This window comes from Osmerus eperlanus, chromosome 15, assembly GCF_963692335.1.
Source record: "Osmerus eperlanus chromosome 15, fOsmEpe2.1, whole genome shotgun sequence".
In the NCBI taxonomy this organism is placed as follows: Eukaryota; Metazoa; Chordata; class Actinopteri; order Osmeriformes; family Osmeridae; genus Osmerus; species Osmerus eperlanus.
Window position 1 is genome coordinate 6,935,531 of NC_085032.1, and position 20,773 is coordinate 6,956,303.

Sequence of the window (20,773 nt, forward strand, 5' to 3'; positions counted from 1 at the left end):
TGATTACATGACTAATTCATTTACAGCATAAATCTCAGGATTGTAACACTCCATTGACGCAAGCAGGGGTGTTGAAGTCGGGGGAAAGTGGGACTGAATACCCAGGTCCCGAATGGGGAGTGGGTCCTCAAAGAGCTTCGAATGAAAAAAACTAAATAGGGAGAAGGGGACCAAATTGCAATCTCTCCATGGGGCCCAAAATTTGCCCTTAGAAGCGCCCCTGGACGCAAGTATTAACATTCTATGGAAATGTCCCTGATTTATTAATTCATTTCAAAGCTCAAAGCTGTTAACGCTAGACTGATGCTATATAGGTAGGTCTCTGTGATTTAAGTGTGATTACATGTGCTTCCACTGCCTCCTGTTGGCGAGAGAGTGACACCACACCACGACTAGAAATGAATTATATTCAGCCGACACGTATCATTCCCACACACAAGAAAATATACAACACAACAGTGTCCATTTACAAGGCACTTTATTCTTTTTTCTTCAAAATTATTTACAACTGTACAGAAAATAACATTCAGCGAAACTGTGCCTATCATTCTTATTTGGTAACTACCCACGTTTACAAAATGAATGTATAACTCAGAAGTGAACAGAAAAATAACGGAAACTCTCCCTTTGATACCCACCCACCCCACCCTCAAAATATAAATCAAATTCAAGCTCTTAAACCATATCAATCAAACAATGTTCTTTGGTACACTATAGGTATCAGGCCTACATACACCTTTCCCTAGAGAACCCCCCCCATACTCAAACTCAACCCCTTAACCCAGTAAACACACCTCCACACCACACGGCTTCTCTCCTGCTTGCTGACCAGATCGAAGGATCTACAGTTAAACTGCTGCAGGTGTGGAAGTCAGTAGTACCTGTCCACTAGCATCACCAGTTGGCAACATTCAGAATCAGAACCAGGAAGTAAACAAGCCAGCAGGACCTTTGCCCTACAGAATGCAGGTTGTGACCTCACACTCTCACCCAATCAGAGTGTAGCTCCTCCCCAAATCAACACACAACACAAACAAGAGTCACTCTGTCTAACATAACAAAAATTACGGAATAAATTAAAGTCCTAAAATCATGCAGGAAAAGAAAAAAGGGTTCATATTATACAGTGATTGTGGTCATTCTTGGCACTTGGGAGTCTCGATAACAGTGAAGTTCAACAGGTTCCAGGGATGAGAGGAACTATTCCAATCCAGGGTTCTGACCTGCCTCCACATCTGATCCATATCTAGTTAAAATCTGAGCTTCGCCATCCACAGAACTGCTGGTCTTAACCGTTCCACAAGAATAGGATGCTAAAGTATTGGCCAAGCTGTGTTCCAGTGTTTAGAGCTAGCGTTCCACTGTACAGACTACGCAATGACTGTGACAAACAGCGGGCTGGTGTGTGCGGCACAATTTCGCAATGTGTGACCCATTCGTTGTTCATTTAATCTTTGGTTCCTGTTCAAAAATAACAGTTGGTGAGGCCAGACAAGCAGCATTAGGCCAGCTCGACCTGGGTCCAGACCTGAATGAGCCCGGGTATAATGGAATACACACAGGGTAGAGTCTCAGGTCCAGTCAGCACAGAACATTCTGTACAGGAGAAACACCAGACCCAGCAGAGCAGTCAACAGAAACTAGGAGCGGACTCCAGAAACCCTTCAAACTAAACCTGGACATTAAATAACTAAATCAATTCAACTTTACAGGATTTTTCCAACTTCCTCTCCAGGGCTCAGATTTGTTTGGCTTCTTCATTTTTGGTGGTTATAAGTCCCTGGCCTCTAAACCGCAGAACTCAGACTCCCCAGTCAACAGACCGGGGAAAAGGAATTCCTTATAAATAAAAATAGAGGTCAATCTCTTCATATCCTGAGCATGACCTATAACCTCACCCTCACCCAAACCATTTACTAACTAGTGGTGTGAATTTTTAGCAATCAAAAGCTTGCATGTGTATAACTTTCATTTCAACAAAACAGTTGAGACCCACAGGACAAACCTGGACACCCCATCAACAAACCCAGATGCCAACCTCACTGCTTCAACCCGTAACATGACCTTTAACCCTGAACCTAACCCAGTGTCCTGACAGTAAACCCTACCCTGACCCAAACCAACAAGCAGTTGAAAGGTGCTGAGAAACTTTTTTTTCCTCCCTCTTCCCGCTTAGTGGTCACCGTGGCAACTGGGCAGGAGCAGAGTGCTGGGCTGGATAGGCTGGGACAGGCTCCGCCCCTGAGGAGGTGTGGTCAGTAGATGGGAGCTTCTTATTGGCTTGTGCCCTCTGGCAGATCTCAGCGTAGCTTAGCTTCTTGGATTCCTGGCCAATCAGAATACATAGTTGATGAGTAGCATGCTTCATCTGTCTAGCACACTACAGGTTCATCAACAATTTAGTATACTCTCAACAGTATAGCATACTATTAACTCTGTAGTATAATCCCAAGTGTAAATAAATGTAGACTATTGAGATTCCCCCATTCTATATGACCATGTTCTGTCCTGGAAGTTTGACGTTTATGAAACATTGACTTCTCACCGTGGCTGGTCCATTCTCCAGAGGAGTTTCCTTCACGGTCGGAGGAGCTGTGGTCATGACTGCATTCTCCACGGTCTCTTTCTGCTTCCTGGCAGACAGTAACAAACATGGCTGACCACAGGAAAGTCTAACACTAGCCAGGAGAGTTAGACCAGCCGTGACGGCCTCTACAGTAACACGTCATGTCAGAAACCGCAAAAAGACACAGGATGGAGGACTGGATGTGTGGAAGGGTGGATGCAGGATAGATGGATGGATGGCTGGATGGACAGGTGGGTGGTTGGATATATGGATGGATGGATGGATGGAAGGAGGGAGGGAGGGATGGCTGGGTGACTGGATGGATGGATGGAAGGGGTGGATGGATGGATGGATAATGTGTAAGATGTGTGGCCACAGCACCTAAATGCTACCAGACTCACATGTTTGGTGGGTCGGGTGGGAGGGGGGTCTCCAGGGGCGGAGCTGTGCCGTTCTGAGATCCCCAGCTGGTCTCAGACCCTGGTCTGCTGCTGGACACACCCTGGAACACACACAGGCAAACGCACACACACACACACAGCTGCTGTTAGAGACAGTACATAGGAACACACACACGGCGACCTCCTAACACACTGTGTGTGGTCACAGTGACTGTGTTTACAGTCACATACAAGGTGCCTGCTTCAGTGTATGTGTGTGTGTGTGTGCGCGCGTGCATGGTTCCCTCTACCTTGTCGTTGGCGCTAGGCGCGGAGGTCACTGTGCTGACAGCTGTGGCAGGAGGGAGGGGGGGGAAGCTGGTGGGCCCCAGCTCTAGAACGGGGGTCGAGGAACGTGACTCTGACTGGGTCGGAGCTCTCTACACACACACACACACACACAAACACATACGCACGGGCACACACGCAGGCGTTAAGAGCTTCGACCATTCCCATTACACACACATTCATCATTTGGCACCAACTCACATACAGTCGGTACTTACAGCTGTCTTATCTTCTCTCCTCCTCCTGCCGCTGTAGGCCCCTCGCCTTCAGAAGAGAGAGATGTTTAATGAGCTGGGCCAAGGCCAGGGAACACATCCACACAGACAGACGGACAGGCCTGGACTGGGGCGAGGTGACCGTATCTGGCTGGGTGTGAGGGTGAAAGACTGACAGGCTGAAGGTGCTCACCTCCCTCGGTCTGCGCTGGGGGAGAAGTCTCCTCTGCTGGACTCCTCCCTGCCCTCCCTGCTGTCCCGTCGGCCGCTGCCTGGGAAACGAGGGCGTCCTTGCCTGGGCGGGCCAGAGCCTCGTCCCATTGGTCCGCGCTCCGAGTGGAAGGAGGAGTCAGCCAGGGGGCTGCGACCTCCGTCTCCAGACCTTCGCCGTGACCCTCGACTAGAAAACAAACAACCATCAACGTCGGCATAACTGAACTGCACTGCAACCAGTGCATGCGTGTGACCCAGAGAGAGTTGGTCAGTACCTGTGTCTGTTGGACGGTTTGAAGCCGGGCTGACTCGATGGATAGCCATTGAGGAACCCTGGGAAATGGGCCACCTGCAAAATAACAACAGCGATCGGTCGACTCATACTTGGAGGAAACTGGTGGTGTTTCTGCTTCAAGACTGTCTGCTTCATGCTCTCACCATCGCAGGGTCCGGGTATGTGGTCATGGCACCCCACGCCTCATTGGTCAGTTCGTAAAGCTGTGGGAGAGGCTGCTGGAAGGTGGGCGGGGCATAGTAAGGGCCATAGGCTTGCTGATTGGTGACCGGGTCCAGGGGGCTTGGCCTGAAGCCATTTTTGGGAGCAAAGGACGTGACGGCCATGGACTTGGCCTTGATCCTCGCCTGGAGAGAACCAATCCAAAAACATTCCAGTCACTCAATCTGATAAGCAATCATTAGGGCAGCACTTTATATGGGGTCTAAGCCCACAATGTGCTCTTGGACCTCTAAATATCTCTCTTGAATGTGTCAATTCTGTATGTCTTGAAACAGTTCTCTTTGCACAGAGAGAATGTGTCCAGGTTCCAGAGACTGTTCTGTGAGTGAGGATGAACTCACCCTTATAGGCTTCCCTTTAAACACCTTCACCTCCTCTCGCAGGTACTGGTAAGCCTGAACACACACACACACACACACACACACATGGTTATAGATAAAACTGACTGGCTGCATGACTCCATCAGCCCTGTCTGTCTGTCTGTCTGTCGGGGTCACCTTCTGGGCATCAGCCTCTGTTGGGAAGGTGATGAACCAGTTGTCGTTGGTGGACGTCTCACAGCTCTGGAACCTGGGAACGTTGTCCCCCTGGAACAGAGCCTGAACCTCCTACACACACACACACACAGCCCTTAGAAACCTCATCACTCTGGGCACAGGACCACAACACAGGAATTTGAAATATAGGAAGCCATACAGGAAGTGAGAAACGAGAAAGAAATGAGACATGAAGGAAATGAGACAGGAAGCAGATAGAGTGTTCTTGCCTCTGGGGGCGTGTCTTCGGGGACCTCTCGGAGGATGACAATACAACGACTCTGATTGGGCCTGACCTTCTGGCCGCACTCCGCTACCTGGACCAATGGCAGAGCTGCACGAAGGTCAGAAGACAAGAGCTATCAAGATCAAACCATCAAATATGCCTGAACCATCCCATACAGCGCATAACCTCACACACACACACACACACATCAGACCACTCACACTTGAGGATGTCTGAGATCAGTTCCACGTCTGTGCTGAGCTTCTTGATGTGTTCCAAATTGGCCAGGGTTGCTATGGGAACATACTGGTCGCCATCCATCTGAGAGACCAGGTACAGGTCGCTGGCTAGGTTCTCCCTACGGACACAGCAGCCAATCAGAAAGGAGCCTGCTGGTTGGCACAACGGCGCAGGGTTTAGAATAGTCTGGTGTACCTGGACAGACAGGAAGTCAGGGTGGCACTCAGCTGCTCCCTCAGCCCTACTGGAAGAGGAAGTGACAACACAAATAAGACTTTCGTTGCTGAAGTTTTGTCAGTTATAAAAACTGTTTCGTAGCAGCTCGGCACCTGTGGGAGGCGGGTCCTGGGAGTTGTCGGGACATTCTAGAATGCTGGGTTCCGTCCAAGCCATGCCTACGTTTTCTAGGTCGTACTCTGGCTCATACCCTGTGGACCAATCACAGAGCAGAAATTACTACTGTGGAAAAGCCTGGTCAGAAACTAGATGGATCACATATCAAAGTTGAGACCACATCATTACAACATGGAAGTTCTGATTTCATGGCACCTGAGGCAACAAGTTAGGTGTATGAGAGATTTTATATCTATATATAACAAAAAAGGAGAACCCAACCACCAACACGTACCCTCTTGGTTGGCGAGGTCACTTGGGACGTCCAGCCATGAGTGGACAGCCTCCGTGAAGGCGGGGCTACAGACGTCCAGGCTAGCCGTGTGATTGGCCCATACCTGTGCATTGGGATTGAGTGCTGAGACCGTGGTGGAATCCTGCAGTGAAACGTTCACACACACACACACACACACAAGGTCATGCACACACACACACGTGTGCACATACACACACATACAAAGGCAAACAGAAAACCACACTGGCGTCAGACTCAAACGTCCCAACATTAAGCAGCAGCATAGTACTGTTTTTATACATCAGTATTCATATTTTGGTGCTATCTTGGCTAACTGTTTGCTAATGTGCTAATGTAAGAGCTCCTGACAAATGCTCTAAAACAGTTACTCAAAGAGTATCTCCCTTCATCACACGGTACAGCTGTCCAACACTCACATCCCACAAAGGTTTGGGACACTCAGTTACTCTCGTCTCCAGCAGACCACTATTGAACAACTACTAGTCTCTCTCCCTCTCTCTCTCTCACAAACACACACACACACACACTTACTCACAGGCTGTGCGTACTCTGGGCTCCAGTCCCACAAACACGACCCCTGGGGTAGCAGGGTGTTGTAGGGGTACACTCCCAGCAGAGCCATGGAGCTCTGGAGCTCTGGAGCACAAGTAGGCAGCTCCTCTGCATGACCACCAACCTCGCTCTCACCCTGGCTGGGCATGGTCTGGGCCCACGCTCCACAGCCCTCATCCAGCCTTGGCCAGGGGTTGGGGTAAAAGCCAGACAGAGAAGTCTGTCCTTCCTCCCCCAGTAGCTCCGACACCATCTCTCTCATTCCCCCCTCCCCATGGTCGCCTCGCCCTCCAACCCCAACAGCTGTTTCATTGGCAACAGGAAGCGGTCTTTGATCCAGGAAGTGGATCTGGTAGGAAGGTGTGGAGGCATAGACATCGACCTGATCCGGATCCACCTCCAGCACCTCCGACATCGGACACGACCCCACCGATGCACTGTCCCCATGGTAACCCATGTCTCCATTGCCCAGGTTACCCTCAGCATAGATGCATTCGCCGTGGTCACTCAATGTGGTGGGGTCCTCGAGAGATCCTTGGGTTTCGCACACGCTGCTGTCAAAGAGAGATCTATCGCTCACCTCAGAACCTTCAGAGAGGGATCCCAGGCTCATAACAAGGGAAGTTTCTTCAACTACGGTGTGATCTCGCTCAATATTCTCATCAGGGGTTGAGCCTGTGCTTTGTGCGTCGACAATCTCAACATCATTTTCATATTGTGCTCCTTCTTTGACCGTAGGTACGTCCCCGGTACCAGGGTCTGCAAAGCCACGCTCGACATCTTCACTAGTGTGGAGAAGATGGACGCTCTCTGGTGAGAAAGGTATGCTCCTCACACCGTCTCCACCGAGGGGACCTGTCTCAGTGTTGGGGTCGGACCTCTCTTCAAGCTTCTGTACCAGATTAGCTTCTGGTTCTTCTTCTGCATCAGCAGACTGATGCGAAACCTCTTCCAGACCAGGATCCTGGACGGGCTCGCTAAAACAGGTTCCGTCCTTGTCAACAGGCTCCATAACCTGCTCATCTGGTTTGAGATCACAGCGATCTACTCGCTGGTCGACCTGTGTTTGTTGTTCATCCGGTTCAGTTCTAATGTCGACGGTCGTTTCACATTGAGTCGAGCTCATATCTGATTGGTCTGATATTGCTGTGTCATGGTCAGGTGTCGGCTGTTCCGCGATAACTGGTGGCATATCTGTCTTGAACGAGCAGTAAGGGAACTCTGTTGGTGACCATACAGATATGGTGCGGATTGAGGATCCACCTGTGACTGTCGCCCCTGTGTTGACGAGAGCCGTGTGCTCCTCTTCTGTTTCTCCACTACCTCCTTCACTGCGTACGCTGTCATGGACAACCTGACAGCCTCCCTGGTCCCCCATCCCCTCCAACCCCTCTCCACCCAAGGCTTGATCCACTGTCCTGGGACTGGGGTTTGGGCTAGGGTTGTTAGGAACGGGGCTGGGGCTTGAGCTAGGGTTGTTAGGAACGGGGCTGGGGCTTGGGCTAGGGTTGTTAGGAACGGGGCTGGGGCTTGGGCTAGGGTTGTTAGGAACGGGGCTGGGGCTTGGGCTAGGGTTGTTAGGAACGGGGCTGGGGCTTGGGCTAGGGTTGTTAGGAACGGGGCTGGGGCTTGGGCTATGGTTGTTAGGTACGGGGCTGGGGCTTGGGCTAGGACCGAGGATTTGAGCTTCCATGCAGGAGGGGAGGATGTCTGGGGTAATCTGCTCCTCTGTAGGGGCAGATTGAAAGGGAAGGCAGCTGGAAGCTCCAGCACGAACGCTCTCGTCCTTTTCAGAGTCTTCGACCTCCTGTCTGGTTTCCACTCCTGTCTCAGAGGGCGTGAAGACGACCCCGTCCAGGTCCGTCACCACGTCCTCCTCCACAGGAGCAGCCTCCTCCCCTGCATGTGCTTCCTGGTGAGACGCCTCGAGTATATCAGGGGTGGACTCATCCACTGCCGGGGAAAGCCGGGACCCGTCCTCAGGGGTAGCGGGGCTGCCCGGAGAAGATGCGCTAGGGTCCTCACAGCTCCAGCTGCTGGAAGGAGGGAGGAGGTCCGGGAAGGGGTCTGAGGAGGTTATCTGGGGAGGCTCCGCCGAGGTTTTAGGTTCTGGTGTGTCCGCTTCAACAGAGGCTGTGTGTTCCGTCGTGCGGGACTGGACCGTGGTCGTAGATTCCGTGGTGTGTGGTTGATCAAAGGTTGTGGATTCCGTCGTATGTGATTTGAGAGTGAATACAGATGCCGCTTCATTTGATTGGTCAAAGGCTGTGGATTCCTCTTCCTGTAGTTGGTCAGAGGCTGTGGGCAGGGTTGTGGGGGGCAGCACACCTGTTTCGGCTTCAGCTGTGCCTGACGGGTCAGGGTCAAGGTCATCTGCATCTATGGAACAGAGGCTGTAGAAGCTCTGGGCCCTGGCTCTGAAACCCTTGCCTAGCGCTGCCCTGATGACACACTCTTCCTCCTCCTCCTCCAGCTGGGCTTTGAGGGAATCCCGCTGACCTCCCCCACACAGTAGAACTGGCAGGACCAGGCCACCGGACACCCCAACAGCGCTGCTATCCCCTAGGCAGCCATTAGCGGGTGTCCTCGCTGCGGCTGACCTCCAGCCCCCTGCACCCCCCTGGTCATGGACTGTGGCAGGCTGGCTGAACCAGGTAGCCCTCAGCGTGGCATTCGCTGCTATCCTTTGTTTCACTGGGCTCTCGCATGGCTTGTCCATGTAGGGAGCAGTCTCACAGCTGTCCGTGGACTTGGCTGCGAGTCCGTCCGACACGCATGCGCTCCTGGGTGTGCCTTGAAGCGTGTCTGTGCCGCGGCCTGCGGATGTGATAATAATAGACCCCTCCTCGTGCGTGCGCTCCGGTTTGAAACCCCCTTTGCTTTGCGTGCTGCCGTTACTGCTGGTCTTCACCGCGGGGCCTGTCGGCACGTCTTCCCGACCCGTCAACGCCTTTTCTCCCCCCTCTTCTGGAGGCTTCCGTTGAGCCGACCGATCGGCAAAACAAGTTTCCTCGGCCATCACACAGACGCGCTGAACCATTGAGGCGTTGTGCTGTCTGTCCTGGTCTCTCACAGCCAGGCCATCAGGGATGGAGGTCTGTAGGAGACTGGTCCTCTCGCTCAGCCTTCCCTGGCTTAGCTCCTTGCTAAAACAGCACCCCATCTTCGGGCCAGAAAGGCACTAAAACAGCAAACCCCCGCAGCAGTCGAACCACGGGACGAACGCAACCTGCTCCTCTCACTCGCACGCCTCGCACAGAAAGAGAAAATACCCTAGACTCCACCACACTATCCCCCTCATCTCTCTGAGTTCCCCCCTACCCAACCCTGCTCAGAATAGCACATGTGAAGGAGCCCACATGGCCCTGCCACTCAAAAGAAATATCTGGACCACTTGGGTGTGTGTGGGTGTGTGTGTGTGCACTTGTAGGTGGTGTGTGTGTATTTGAGGAATGTAGCCTTTAGTGTACCCTTGTGTGTAGTTTTAGCTAGGAGTAGTCTTCTCTGTAGCACAGGGCCAAACAAACACCACTGTCATTCTTGTTCAAACCTTACTATGTTTCGTTTTTTCCCATTCACTCCCCCTCTCTGCCTCAGTCCACTTTAACATTCTTTCACTGTGACTCGATGGCTACAACACGCACTGGCCAACAGAGGAAATAGTTAATTGTTCAGAAGAGAATGTGTGTGTGTGTGCGTGGAGACGTGGTAATAAACTGGACAGCTGCATCTCAGATTACCAATGTCTTCTTGTGAAAAAATCTATGGAATTCCTTTAGGACAGCATATGTCTGGTAATACACAGACATTTTAACTGCTGTAAGATCCTTTAGAGCAGTGGTTCTTAAACCTGTCCTCAAGTACCACCTGTCCTGCATGTTTTAGATGTTTCCCTGCTCCAACACACCTGATTTAAATAAATGGGTCGTTATCTAGCTCTGTAGAAGCCTGGTAACGAACATGCATTTGAATCAGGTGTGTTGGAGCAGGGAAACATCTAAAACATGCAGGACAGGTGGTACTTGAGGACAGGTTTGAGAACCACTGCTTTAGAGGATCTAGAGATACTTAAGTAGGCTACCTTAAAATGTATTGTGCGTCAGCTGCAAACAATGCACTGTAAGTGACAATTATGGAACAGTAAAAGCAAGGTATGGCAATAAATGTACTGTACCAGGTGGTAGCGTCCCGTTTCCAGGGCTCCCTGAGATAGCTGCACCTCTGGCTCTACTGGACTTACTAGCTCCTGGTCTGACGTCATGTGACGTCGGCGTATCGCTGCTGTCAGGGACTGCTCACCAGGGAAACTGGCAAAGTGGAAGGTGGACGAAGAGTAATATCAGAACATGGTCAAAATAAAGTCTTCCTAATTCCTATCTTAAGTAGACCTTATCAAGATAGACAGCTCAAATTACTCAGTGAGCTGTCAACTGTCAGTGTCATTGTAAGCGGTGTATGAGACGAGTGACCACCTGTTAAACATCGAAACTGTAAAGTACACATTCAGACTAATAAGATAGAGTAGTAACTACAGTACAGCACAGTAGCGCTACCTTTACTATTACTGATCTATTTTACAGATACAGAATAGCTAGCTATTTGTGTGGGCGTGCACCGCACGATAGCATACAATGTACACGTTTCTCGTCACTTTTCAGAAAATTTGATCAGACTCAGAGCACAGGAAATACATACTGTAATGGCAATTCAACAAGTCGATGGTCAACTAGTTTGTGTATTGGGGGAATCAAAGAATATTTGGCAAAAGGAAATTGTAGATACAGTAGCAAAATGTTTAAGACGGCAAGTTATTTTCAGGTAGTTATTGACGTTAGCTACTCGTTAAACACAGGAATAAACATTTAGTGCAACAGTACTGTACGTTAGCCACAAAGCTACAAGCTGGCTAGTCGTCTACCTAGCACTAGCTAAAAATGTCAAAGAAAAGAAACGTTGGCCAGTTGGTGATACTGTAGTAACTTAGATAACGTCACCACCTAACCACTTGTTTCAGAGACACTTTGCAATATGTATTACTGTAGCTACTATTATTATTTTAACAGTGAAATCGCATTTTAGCTTGCTGCAACAACAAAAAACTTACCTGGCAACTTTCCTCTGATGCTTGTTGACTAGCTAGCTAGCAGCTACGACGTGCGTGTGTGTTGCTTCCTCAGCGGGGGCTGTCGTGCAATGCTTCCACATGTATGTAAACAAAACTTTGGAGTAACCATGGGCACCATTGCAACTGAATAACAGCGAAATTGGTTGATTTAAACCGTGGCTAAATATTAGACCTTCGTGTTTATTTTCAAAATTAGTAGAACAAACGAATACTGAAAAATATCCTTGACATATTGTTGCAATAGGCAATAGCCTAAGTGACATTAGGCTACATAATAAATGTATATTTCTAAAATTTATAAAAGTTCTAATATCTATTCACTGACATACAAACAAAATCAATGTTTTTAAGTACACACAGTGATATACACACATTAAACATGGTTTTGTGTAATTTCTTCACTATTAAATAGCCATTTGTTTTTGACAAATGCATTTGAACCACCTGGGCAACTTTATCAGGGCCTTCAAATTCTACAGATATTAATACTCAATTGAGGATCATGTTGTTATTATAAACCAAGCACTCACAACAGTAGGCATCACCACATTAGTGTCCAGTTGATCCTCAAAATAGAAGACTGTCTCTCCTAGTTGAAACTTAAATATTTCTAAATAGGCAGTCGAACAATTTAACAAAAGGCAGTCCCTCAGGAGTAAAAATACCAGTTCTGTTGGATCACAAGTCATTAATAGTTTCCCCCAGAAGATGTGGACACTCTCTCCTTCATGACGACAGACTCGCTCACAGCGCTCTCAGGAGTACAAGCTCCAGTAAATGATGTTGAAAAGGAGGTAGGAGAGAGGGAAAGCCACACGGGAGTATGAGTCAATCATGTAGCTGTGACGAAGCAGCAAATCCAAGTTTTCACGAACAGAACGCTGTCGTCGTAGACGCGTCCCTTCCGTGGCCGGAGCATCCCCCGAGTCCTGAGTGGAGGTTTCGAGGGGGTTAGGGGTCAAGGTTGGGACCAGGCTTGGGAACGGGGTCAGCTCAATGTCGTTGTCATGAAAGCAGCCATCGAAGGCCATGGCCTGGCTGGCGTTGTAGGATGTTGGGATCTGAAGGGCAAACCAGAGAGACAGACACAGATAATACCATTGTTACAATTTGACCGCTCATGGTCTAAGCAAACAATAACTTCATTTAAAACAAATGACATGAGACAATCTGAGAGTATTATCCAGATTATTGGATTTATAGTGTGTGTTGTCAGTGTTTCGATGCAATGACTTTATTTGACCAGAAGAGTGAGCTGTTGTTCAGAGGACACTCCAGTGTTCAACTATCAAACGTCAGGAATATTGATGGACTATCTAAATCCATGGTTCTGAAAGGACTGGCTTGTTCTGATGAAATCTCTCGTTAAACATGTGCCCTGACCACTGACCTCTAACTGACATGCACCAACTCAGAGCAATGGTTAGGAACTCTGGATATCTGTGTTTCAACATCCATTTGCAAATGTTTATTTTTAATCTCTACTCTTGATGCATGGCTATGTTTAGCCTGTGGTCTGCACCTCCACAAACCATCTTTTTAGGAGGGGATCACTCACTGAATTGCTCCTCCCAAGGTTTATTCCTTTTTTTCTCTATGAGTTTTCCTGGGAGTTTTTTCTTGTCTTCCTTAAGGGTTTAGGTTGTTTTAGGTGCAGTTCTATGGGTATATGTGAAATACCCTGTGACATTGCTTGTAAAAAGGGCTTTATAAATAAAGTTGGATTTTATTTGACCCCTGACCTTGCCCTTCTTCAGTTTCCTCATCTCCTCCACAGTGGTGCAGTAGTTGACAGCAGCATACTCAATCACGGACAGGAAGACAAACAGGAAGCTGGTCCACAGGTAGATATCCACCGCCTTCACATACGACACCTGTGGGACGCACATGAGTGAGGAGTTAGGAACACACACCATACACACACACCACACACAAACACACACACATCCGCACCATGAACACACACACACCACACACAAATACATCCACACCACACACACATGCATAATAAAGAGAAAACATAACTTACACATGAAATATAATGTAAATGAAATCCTTAATATGCATGTACACACACACACACACACAGCTGACCTGGGGCATGGATGAGGAGACCCCGGTGATAATAGTGGACATGGTCAGAACTGTGGTTATTCCTGCAGCAGAGAAGAAGGGACTGTTAGGTGTGTCTTCATAAACAGGAACTACTCAAATGTATTGTTCAAGTTCAAGACTTTTATTGTATTGTAAAACCTGACAAACTTATTCAGTGGAAACTCGTGCTTTTTGTGTGGTGAGTGTGCGTGTGTGTGGTGTGTGTGTGCACTTGTACATGTGTGCATGTGTGTGGTGTGCATGGTGTGTGTGTGTGTGGTGTACAGTACCCAGTGATACTCTGGCAGGTACAGCTCTCCTGTCGATCCAGAAGGAGACCCAGGAGAGGACAACCATCAGCATGGTGGGAAAGTAAGTCTGCAGCATGAAGAAGAAGATGTGCCTCCTCAGGATGAAGTTGATGTACAGCCTGTTGTACCAGCCTGGGAGAGGAAGGGATGAGGAGAGGAGGGTGAGAGGAGGAGAGGGGTTGGGCAAAGCAAGACACACACGCACACAGTCGCACACACACGCACACAAACGCACGCTCACAAACACACCTGTGCTGCTGTAGAAGGCCAGGCCATTGGAGGGGTTGAACTCCTCGATGAAGAACTGAGAGAGAACAATCTCGTCTGTCCGCAGAGAATCATTGCCGTTCTTCCAGTAGAGCATGAGGTCATTCTCATTGTAGGCATCTAGGCCGAGGGAGTGGAGAGAGAGAAAGAGTGTGAGAGAGAGAGAGAGAGAGAGAGAGAGAGAGAGAGAGAGAAAGGACACGGCCCAGGTTAGAAGAAAGGAAGGAGAAATAAAAGGTTTTGTATATTATCATGAAAGTCAAGTAAACACATTTGAGTCAGTGTTTGTTCATGCACTTGTGTGGGTAGTGCATCCGTGTATAATATCAATATTATCAGGTGGTGTGTGTGTGGGGAGGTGTGGTGTGTCTGAAACTCACAGCTCTCCAGTTCTAAAGAGCAGTTTTGTGTGTCCAGAGGAAAGCTGCTGAAGTCCATAGCACAGAGAGCAGTCACAGTTATCCTTAACAAAAAAACACATCAGTCAAGAATCTATTATAGAATATATCAAAACTCATACTGCAGAAATGAAGCTTTATACAACTGTGCACTGTGCTTTATTGCTTTCTGTTTTTATCTTAGTCTCTCCCGAATCTGAAATATGTCACTTTTCTCTCTCTTTCTCACCATATTCTCTCTCTCTCTCTCTCTCTCTCTCTCTCTCTCTCTCTCTCTCTCTCTCTCTCTCTCTCTCTCTCTCTCTCTCTCTCTCTCTCTCTCTCTCTCTCACTCACTCAGGCACACACTGTTACCTGACACTGTACAGGATGTTTCCATCAGGATAGACCCGAAGCATAATGTTTTCCATTGTGGTGTCGTGGATGAAGGAACGTTTGGAATGGACGAAGAACACGTCAGGAACCCAGATCTTCTTCACCAGACGAGCGTCGAACGTTCGGCTCAGGTTACTTTGAGAAGGAAAAGCCAGACGTTCATCTTTCCAGTAGTGACGCAGGTACAGGGTCATCGTGAAGTCCTGCACAGACATCACAGACAGTGAGCTGTGGAGGGGGGGGGGGGGGGGGGTGGAGACAGGAGGACGTGATGTCAGAGGAAGTGATGCCAGAGGAAGTGATGTAAGAGGAAGTGACCTCGTACCATGTTGACCTCTGAGATGCTGTCAATGCTCTCCACCTGCACGTCGATGCCCACAGGGATAGCTGCATCTGATACCCCCAAAGGAGGAGAGGCCAGTATTAAAGCAGAATAAGTTTTCATGCATTAGCAAGCAGTGGTAGGTCGGTATTAGCATGGCGGTGTCGGTGACACTTTGTACAGAACTTGAGCCAAAGCAGCTGAAGACTCAAGGTTTTCTCCCCCCCCCCTCCTCCTCCCGTACTCGTAGACGACTCCCACGTCCACCTCCTCGTCCAAACCACACACCACCTGTCCAAACCAACCCAGCCCACAGATCTTCAAACAGGCTAACGCTGGATGCCATGGTGGCTGAAAAATATAATCACGTATTCAACTGCAGCCTCACCCCCCCCCCCACTCAGCGGATCTGGTCTGTCCCTTCTTCATCCGTGCCACCTGTTCGTGTCTGTTGACTGTCTGCGCTGCGGACAGCTAACCCACTGCACACACACTCTCCCTCAGTGACACAGATACCGCACGACCAGTGAGATTGATAGAAATCTGCCTGGTGGTTGCAGGACGGCTGCCATCCTGTAGAAGTTGCTCTAGCTGTGGTTTAGACTTGAGGGATGTTGAGGTTTACTTGAGGCTGCTGTATGGAAGCTGAGTTGTGTGTGTGTGTGTCAGTGTGCCTGTGTGTGTGTCAGTGTGCCTCTGTGTGTGTGTCAGTGTGCCTGTGTGTGTGCGTGTGTGTGTCAGTGTGCATGTGTGTGTGTGCAACCTTCAGTCTCTTTACCCTGTTGCCTTCTGGCAGGCGATACCGAAGCATTCGGTCTCGCACACGCAGACTGGACAACAGTTTCTTTCCAAGGGCCATCAGGCTTCTGAATGGACATTGATATGGACATTGATACACTTCTCACTAGTCACTTTACACGCTGTCACTTTCAGCTACTGGTTGCACTATCAGCAATATTGCACTATTGTACTTCACTTAGGTTAGATAGGTTTATAAGGTTAGTATAGGTTATTATGTGTATTAGAGGTTTAGTATACTGTATTGAATATTGTATATTATTTGTATATTAGGAGGTTTACTATATGTTATCTTATTATAGATGTAATCTATGTTCTGTGTACTTATATGTTAAGTTATGCCAGGTTGCTTTGCATTGTCGTGTCCTAAGAATTTCAGTGCCCAGTCTGACCCTGTGTTGTTCTGTGCATCTGACAATAAAAGACTTGAACTTGAACTTGTGTGTGTCATTGTGTGTGTAAGTGTGTGTGTGTTCTTTCTCGGGTCCTGTAGTGAGTGTGAAGTCTTTTAATTCTCTGTGTACGTTTGCAGCTACGCTGCTCTATAAACACTTAATTTAATGAAGTTAATCCCACAGCCAGACCCACAAAGCTCTTAGACATCCAGACTCTCTTTGTCACACGTCAATTACAGATTCAACAATTTACCGTTTGCCAGTGACCAGTTTGTTTGAGGTAAAATAACCTTAAAAATAATAATAACCCGTAAAATAATAATAATAAAAAAAAAATATATATATTTGAATCAGTATTTTTTCTCGTGTCAGCTCTGCCTCTGTAGGAAACCAAGTGCTGTCTTCTCAAACTAGTTTAAGTCAGCATATACGACTACATTCAAGACACTGGAATTAAACTGGGACAGTGATATAATGGCGGATGAAAAATAGATCATAGGTCATAGAAATAGAACGAGTATGATTGAGATGTCCTAGCGTGTGTGACGTCAGACATGAGTAGGCTGCACACACACGCACAATATCCTCACACACACAGAGCCAGGCTTATCTTAACCATGAGAAACATAGATCATTGTCAGTCATCTCATGTGTAAAATTACAGCTCTCTGAAATGCCACACAGTGTCTGTGGGGAAGACAATGCTGCTTTTGTGTCTCAGACAGTATGGTGGAGACAGCCTGCACCATGAAGGCCATATGATGCGAACCACATGTTGTGTGTGTGCGTACATGTGTGTGTGTGTGTGTGTGTGTGTGTGTGTGTGTGTGTGTGTGTGTGCATGTGTGTGTGTGTGTGTGTGTGTATGTGTGATGTGGTGTCCGTCATAAACGTGCAAAGGTCAGTTCTCCATCCTGGCCCAAACTGTTGTGTGTCCCACTGTTCCATCTGCTCTATCAGACCTGAATGTAAAAATAATCCAGATTACTGTCCCTGAAACCCCCTTCTCTGCCTCTCTCTCTCTCCCACACACATAATCTGGGTCAGTGATGGTTTGGGAGGGCTGGGCGTGGTTGCCGCGGTGACCCAGTGCCCAGCGAGGCCGGATTCCAGATCCGCGTGCATCATCAGCGCTCCCCAGCAGCACAGCACAGCCGGTGACTTTCAGGTGTTACTGATGCGTGAGTGATTGGATTAGATACCTTTGGATCAAGCATAGTGAGAGGCAGAGATTGCCAGAGAAAGAGACTGAAAGAGAGAGGAAGAGAGAGAGAGACAGAGGGAGACACGAACAGGCCGAGATGGACAAAGAGAGACAGACACGGAGAAAGAAATGGCGTGTCTTACTTCCGAAGCCAGGTCTGATGGCAAAATCGTGTTCCTCGATTCTCAGAAGCTGTTCTGTCTTTATGAGGAGAGACTTGGTGCTGTCCTGCTTCTTCAGTTTGTAGTCAATCCTCCTGAGAGGAGAGAACACACACACACACACAGCCACACACACAGAGTCACACACAGACACACTCACACACAGTCACACACAGACACAGTCACACACAGTCACACACAGACAGACACATTCACACACAGACACAAACAGACACTCACACACAGTCACATACAGACACACACACAGTAACACACACACAGACACACACACAGTCATACACACACAGACACACACACACGTCAATGAACCATGTTTATTGAGGCAAAATAGACTCAAATGAGTTACTGGAGGGCCTGCTCTCTCCTGTCTGCTACGTTAGCTCTGTCACGTTCTCCTCCCTCCCCTAGCCTTTACACATCCACACTGGCAGGGATGACTGAGCGACTGCTTGGTTTTATAAGGATTCAACTGTAAGGTTTAATTAGAGAAACACAGTTTGTGGTCTGTAAATCTGCCCTTCTCGTCTCTACACCTCTTATCCTGCCAAACCCAGAAACATTAACCACTCCCTGGCATTGCTTCAAAACACACAAGCGCACAGACACACACACACATTGAATAACGTGTTGGAAAGTTCCAGAGCCGGTCCCGAGAGCGTGTGAGGGATAAGGAGGACTGATATAGCCTGCCTGGGGAAGCAGAGGGGATATCAGAGTAAGGTCAGGAAGAGGTATATATAACAACAGTTTCATCTCACTAACCTCACAACACCTGGCTAGTCTAGCCAGGTGTTGTGAGGTTTAAGGTGAGGCATAGGAGGGGCAATCATTTGACGGAAAAGAAAAAATAACTTTTTTTTCCCAGAGATAAACCCTTCTTTGCTCTGAAGTATGGGTGGATGCGTGACAGGTAATTACTGACTGAACACACACACACACCTGCGCAGGTGTGCTATCTGGAGTACGTTTCACAGAGACGGCTTGGCCCCTTTTCCCTTTTAGTTTTCCTAAACCCAAATCCCCGATAACACACATGCCCTCTGCACACGCAAGCAGGGAGGCTAAAGTCAAGTCCATGCAGGGGGAAATTCCTACCACACAAAGCCACATGTGAACACCACAAATCAGTCTCTGCCCCACTCATCCAGCAATTACACACCATGCAGACATCCATCCATACTTCCACAGACCTGCACAGAGACATCGCCGTGACGATAGACAGGCCATAATGTCTGGGTGAGCGGAGCAGAGCCCCACAAAAGAGTGGCGTCAGGCGCTAACACAGCACTCGGTATTCAGTTGTGGCACGTCAGTGTTTTAGTGGTGTGTGTGTGTACCTGTGTATGTGTGTAGTATGTGTACGTGTGCATATGTATGTGTGTGCATGAATGTGCCCTGCAGTGAGTTGGTGTGTGTGTATAAGTATATGTGTGTGTGTCTTACCCTCCATATTTGTTTTTGCTGTTCTCTCCCAGGTAAACATCTTTGTGTTTCTTGCGTCCGGTGCTACGGGCCCCGGTCACCGTGGCGACGGGCCAACACAACGCCCAGACCAAGCATATTGACCGCACGCTCAACAGAACCACGTTCATGTTCCAGTCAGGGTCGACGGTCGAGAGTCCAGGATGACCGCCTCTCGGTGGGACAGAAGCAGGACCGCATTCCAGAAGGCTCCGTGGTCGTGAGTCAGGAAGCGGTCGCTGACGGATCAAACATGCAGGAGTCTGTTTGCAGTTGATCTTCCCTTGCCAAAATGCTCCGGAATCAGGCTTTAGTATGTGTGTGTGTGTGTGTGTGTGTGTGTGTTTGGAGCAGGCAGCTGTACTTCTCTTGAGAGTGCCGGCCCAGATGTGCCAGATCTGTTGTTGCTGAGCCAAGAGTCCTCCTGGTGCCAGTCAGTTCACGTCATCAAGCATCAGTGTGTTGCGTTGTCCATTTCTCCATCGATATGGTCCCTCTCTCTGTCCCTGCGTCTCTGTGCTTCCATGTCCGTCTCTGCGGCTGTCTCTCCCTCGATCTGTCTCTGCTTCAGTGGTTCTTGCCTCTCACTGATTAAAATCGATATAAATCTATTCCTCCAGTGATAGAAGAATGACACTAATTCCTGTGAAATCCTCTTATCTACAGCCACAGCAATCTTTCCCTAACCTACAAACAGAGGGTTGGACACACACATTTAAACACACACACACACACACACACACGTGTCAATAATCTGGATTTTTCTACCAGGAGAATGAACACAAATACAGGTTCCCATTTTACCTATCATGGCATCTGTGTGTGCTGGTGTGTGTGTGTGTGTATCTACTCTCTTTGTGTAGGTTATGGAAAGATTGATGTGTGTGTGTGGGGGGGGTGTACAAACACTTAGTGCATATAAGTCCCTATTTTACTCACTGTATGTTGTGTGCGTGCGTGTCTGTGTGTGTGTGATGGTGTGTGTGTATGTCCACTGTGTATGTTTGTGTAGGTTTGGGAAAGATTGCTTTTTGTGTATGTCAGAGAATACAACCACTCAGTGGAAGCAGAATGTAATCTGCCCTGCTGTGATTTAGAACAAACTGTTCCTAATAACAATCCAAACTGTATACTTCTCCTCTCAAATAACATCTCCAGAGAACAACACAAGCTCCATCTGAGCTGACACACACACACACACGCTAAGGTTAAGGTTACACTCATGTTATTCAAAGCCCATAAACAAACGGTTGTAAAGTGATGTAGCTTTGGCAACAAGATGCCGGTTCAAAGCAATTCAAAGCAAATGGAAATGTCAAATATTTGGTGTGTGCTTGTGTGTGAAGCTCGGGGTGTATTCCTTGGTGTACCATATCAGTTTCTGTGTTGGGAATGACGC

At 48.4% G+C, this 20,773-nt stretch overlaps 2 protein-coding genes across 4 annotated transcripts; both read right to left on the reverse strand.

Moving 5' to 3' along the window:
- Window positions 1-461: 461 nt before the first annotated feature.
- Window positions 462-9,732, reverse strand: LOC134034673 (mucin-12-like). Of its 2 annotated transcripts, none has more exons than XM_062479181.1 (16): window positions 6,426-9,732; window positions 5,870-5,972; window positions 5,571-5,669; window positions 5,437-5,485; window positions 5,223-5,359; window positions 5,006-5,109; window positions 4,737-4,847; window positions 4,581-4,634; window positions 4,161-4,364; window positions 3,998-4,071; window positions 3,703-3,909; window positions 3,513-3,558; window positions 3,258-3,386; window positions 2,968-3,068; window positions 2,546-2,633; window positions 462-2,326 (listed from the first exon to the last, which is right to left on the reverse strand). In XM_062479181.1, the coding sequence occupies exons 1-16, from the start codon at window positions 9,603-9,605 to the stop codon at window positions 2,180-2,182; spliced, it is 4,833 nt and encodes a 1,610-aa protein (XP_062335165.1). In that variant the 5' UTR covers window positions 9,606-9,732; the 3' UTR covers window positions 462-2,179. The 2 variants fall into 2 exon arrangements, with proteins under 2 accessions (XP_062335165.1, XP_062335164.1); XM_062479180.1 differs by having other exon boundaries at window positions 5,870-6,011; window positions 6,426-9,731.
- A 1,834-nt stretch (window positions 9,733-11,566) lies between these two features.
- LOC134034675 (gamma-aminobutyric acid receptor subunit rho-3) lies at window positions 11,567-19,949 on the reverse strand. 2 transcript variants are annotated; one of them, XM_062479182.1, is made up of 10 exons: window positions 19,357-19,949; window positions 17,875-17,987; window positions 15,338-15,405; window positions 14,992-15,215; window positions 14,620-14,702; window positions 14,222-14,359; window positions 13,952-14,104; window positions 13,662-13,723; window positions 13,310-13,441; window positions 11,567-12,628 (listed from the first exon to the last, which is right to left on the reverse strand). In XM_062479182.1, exons 1-10 carry the CDS (start codon window positions 19,503-19,505, stop codon window positions 12,323-12,325), a joined length of 1,428 nt encoding a protein of 475 aa, XP_062335166.1. In that variant the 5' UTR covers window positions 19,506-19,949; the 3' UTR covers window positions 11,567-12,322. The 2 variants fall into 2 exon arrangements, with proteins under 2 accessions (XP_062335166.1, XP_062335167.1); XM_062479183.1 differs by lacking the exon at window positions 11,567-12,628 and adding an exon at window positions 12,666-12,910 and having other exon boundaries at window positions 13,248-13,441.
- Between the last annotated feature and the right edge of the window lie 824 nt (window positions 19,950-20,773).